This window comes from Silene latifolia, chromosome 3, assembly GCF_048544455.1.
Source record: "Silene latifolia isolate original U9 population chromosome 3, ASM4854445v1, whole genome shotgun sequence".
Classification (NCBI taxonomy): Eukaryota; Viridiplantae; Streptophyta; class Magnoliopsida; order Caryophyllales; family Caryophyllaceae; genus Silene; species Silene latifolia.
The window spans coordinates 12,687,448-12,691,053 of record NC_133528.1 but is presented as its reverse complement, the minus strand read 5'-3'; the positions used below and the strand labels follow the sequence as shown (position 1 = coordinate 12,691,053).

Sequence of the window (3,606 nt, the reverse complement as noted above, 5' to 3'; positions counted from 1 at the left end):
AATTCTACTGTAGTGAAGTTGAACTCCAGGTTTATTGGCTAATCCTTACTGTACGTTTTACGTTTGCTAGTTTTTGTCACATTTCAACTTCTACGGATTCAAGAGAAAGATGATTGAGACAATATAAATGGGTTACCGCGAAACCGAAATCGTTAGTGGATAGTGATATTGCAGGTCATTTTTTGCGCAAAAGATTGAGCTAATAACTCAAACAAAGATGTGTGTATGATAAGGGAAGTGTGACGAAGAGAATTGTGGTGATATTTTGTTATTTAGTGGTCGGAGGAAGGAGAACGGCGAGGACGAAACTAGCTTGTCTATCACCGTAATATGTTAAGCAATATCTCGCTGTCCAGGACAGCGAGAAACTAAGAACTCCTCCAAAAAAAAAATCCGGAAATAGTGAGGTGGACCCATTTTTGGTAAATAGTTTGAAACCGACCCCATTTTATTAAATAGTTTGCATTTCAACCCCATTTAAGCAAAAACTTTCAAATATAATTGAGGTCCTTAAATCTATTATTTTCCATAGACCATAGTTCAGGTCCTTCTTGTGTTGTTTACTCTCCTTTTGAACGTGTTCCGCTAAAATGTCTTGGTCGTTGTTACGATGGGGACTATTTTGGTGTGAAACTTAACTTGAAGGATAGTGAAGGACATGAGATTAGCAATGGATATTTGGGTTATGATTTTGCCACAGTCGAATACTGACTAAATATGCGCGTTTGCTCAGTTGTTAGAGGCAGAGATGGCTTTGCGGCAGTGTACCATACCGTCTTTTCTGATGCTGTTCAATCAAAGCTTCAGTTCATTGTAATGCCTGACTTTGCGGGTACTTTTGGTTGTCGAATTTACGGGAGGATCAGTGCAAGGTACTCGGTATAGAATTATCGCGATAAGTAAAAATAATACTCCGTATATTATTATCACAAAGATACTCTTCGAACGACAAAACTGCCTCCAATTTATTACGACTATAGCACGTACATATAATTGTGCATCTAACAATAGGCAATAAAAGTTTAATTTCCGGTAGAGAACTTGGATTGCAACATCTTGATCACATTAGCATCAAGCTGAAATGCCTTGGATAGAACATCAACGTTGATCGGAGGCTCAGCACCAAAAACCGCGTTGGAAATAGTAACAACACCGGGATTCTGGCTACTCAATCCCGAAAATGCAACAGCTGGTGTATTGCCGATGTTGAGTTGAAAGTGAATTAAACCCTGTGGGAACACGAACACGTCTCCCTTGTTAAGCACCTTTGTGAACAACTTGTTACCCCCATTGGCCTGGTTTGAAGTGACGAAACCAACATATATGGTTCCCTCCAAGACGGTGAAGACCTCAGTGGCACGAGGGTGGGTGTGGGGTGAGATTAGACCATATGGCGCGAAGTCTAGCCTAGCAACTGATATGCCAAGGGTGTTGAGTCCGGGTAAGTTCATTGGACTCACTAGTTTCACAGCCGATCCAAGTTTGTTTAATGGGGCCGGAACGTCTAGCCCTTTGAACATAAAATCTTCGGGTGTCGCGTCCATTGGGTTCTTGCAAAATAGTCCATTCACGAATACTGCAATAATAACATTTCACCACATACAACAATACGTTAGTAATTTTTCATTTTTTTTTGTGTTGGTACAAGAAAGTTTATGTCCAAGGCAGGACAGACCACCGGCCTCTTAGAGGGTTTACAATGATATTTACCACAAAGTCAGAAGCTGGACTCTTTACCATGTACGTTAGTAATTGTTACATCACCCTAACTAAGAACGAAAACACTACCGAGTAATTTTCTAAACACGGACCTACACACACGTATATAAGTCGAAATTAAGTACTTACTTGCGTTATGGGGATCGCTTGTGGCAACACAAAAATCTTGGAGCTGGGTAGGATCAGTGGCATAGACCAAGGACAAACTTATGAGCAAAAGGGTTAAGGGTGCAAAGACCTTAGGAAATGCCATGATAATTTTGAATAATTAGTAAGGTGATTATTGGTTTGATGGTGGTTTTTGATGATTGTTTAACATAACAAAATTGGGCTTTTATAGGCTATAAGGATATGATAAATTAATGTATTAAGGGTTGAAATGGTCGTAGAATTTAATTTGACGAAATATATTATGTGATTAAAGTCTCTAATAGTGATGGTTGTATCACCAAATACGTCTTTAAGCAGGTAATGACTTAGGATTAATAATAACTATTTTTTTCATAATGGTGGGGCGTGTATTAGGAATCATGAATGTCCAGGCCGACTTACTAACTACACACTTGTGGTGGTGTTTTTACACACATCTATCGTAAAACAGGATTGTCTGATAACACCATTTTTACCTACTAATTGAATCCGTTTTAAAATTCCAATAACGAGGCATATGCTCAAGTTGATCCCTTCCTAGCTAAGACACTCACTACTACAGATACATGTTATAACAACGGTTAAAAACCGTTGTTATATAAAAAAGCGGACGTTGTTAAAGCGTCCGTTGTAAAAGGTTTTAAAAACGGTTGGTTTTCTTAAGGAACTCGTTGTTAAAACTATTAACAACAGTTTTAAGTATAAAAACCCGTTGTGGAAAATGTGACTCAATTTTGGGGGGAAAGTTATAACAACGGGTTGTAATATACAAAACCGTTGTTATAACTAAAGACAACGGGTTTTTATAAATAACCGTTGTTGTTTGTTCTTAAAAAATAAAAATAAAAAAATTAAATATTACTAGATGCATGGATAATTACCGTTATAATTCCGATGCATGCATTATTACTGCCATCCCTGTGCATATGAACGGACAATATGGAATGAGAAGGGTTAGTAATAAGATTTGAAGCAGCAGAGAGAGATATGATGATGATTATGGCACAACTTCCTAACATATATATTAATTAAAAAACAACTCAAACCACACATTGCTTAGTATAAATACATGCATTATCTCAACTAACATTCCATTATCTCACTATACATCTCCAAACCCTAACTGCTAAAACAAACTCCAAATAAACCCTACTTAATCTTTCAAAACAAACTCCAAACTCCAACAAAATGAATGATATCATCCTTAAGACTCTTACTATGATCGAGAACAACAACAGTTTCATCCGCCGGTTGCTCCACATTGAGGAAAGTTTCAGGAGCTACCTTGCGGATGCTCGATCCATACTGAAGGACGCCAAAGAAGATGGCTTGACAGAGCAGCAGCAGTTGCAGCTATATGACGATATAGCAACTGCTGAACGGAACCTCCAAATAGCCAAGGAGGAGAGGACGGATATGATAGAGGAGAATAAGATTCTCTATGAAAATATAAGAATTGCATTTTTATTAATGAAATTTTTTTTTTTAATTTATGTATTTATTATATATATATATATATTAATTATGTTTATCATGCATTCCTCTCTATCATCTTGCTTCTTCTTTGTTTTAGTTTATTTAATTTGTTTTACTAGCTAATTAAGCGAATAATACTTAAAGAAATAACATAATGGTCGATAAAAACACATACACATGCAAATGAAATAATTAGGAAAAGAAAATAATGACGATGAAAGACGATGAAACCAACAGTGACGGGGAGATTTACCTGATAAT

The 3,606-nt window shown here is 36.9% G+C and overlaps 1 protein-coding gene across 1 annotated transcript; it reads right to left on the bottom strand.

Moving 5' to 3' along the window:
• Positions 1 to 982: 982 nt before the first annotated feature.
• Positions 983 to 2,000, bottom strand: LOC141645918 (germin-like protein). The gene is made up of 2 exons (XM_074454069.1): positions 1,849 to 2,000; positions 983 to 1,576 (listed from the first exon to the last, which is right to left on the bottom strand). The coding sequence occupies exons 1-2, from the start codon at positions 1,970 to 1,972 to the stop codon at positions 1,023 to 1,025; spliced, it is 678 nt and encodes a 225-aa protein (XP_074310170.1). The 5' UTR covers positions 1,973 to 2,000; the 3' UTR covers positions 983 to 1,022.
• Positions 2,001 to 3,606: the final 1,606 nt, after the last annotated feature.

Coding starts and splice junctions, on each gene's coding strand:
- LOC141645918 (XM_074454069.1), bottom strand. CDS start 1,972: ATGGCATTTCCTAAGGTCTTTGCACCCTTAACCCTTTTGCTCATAAGT. Junction 1,577..1,848: donor AAGCGATCCCCATAACGCAA/GTAAGTACTTAA, acceptor TTATTATTGCAG/TATTCGTGAATGGACTATTT.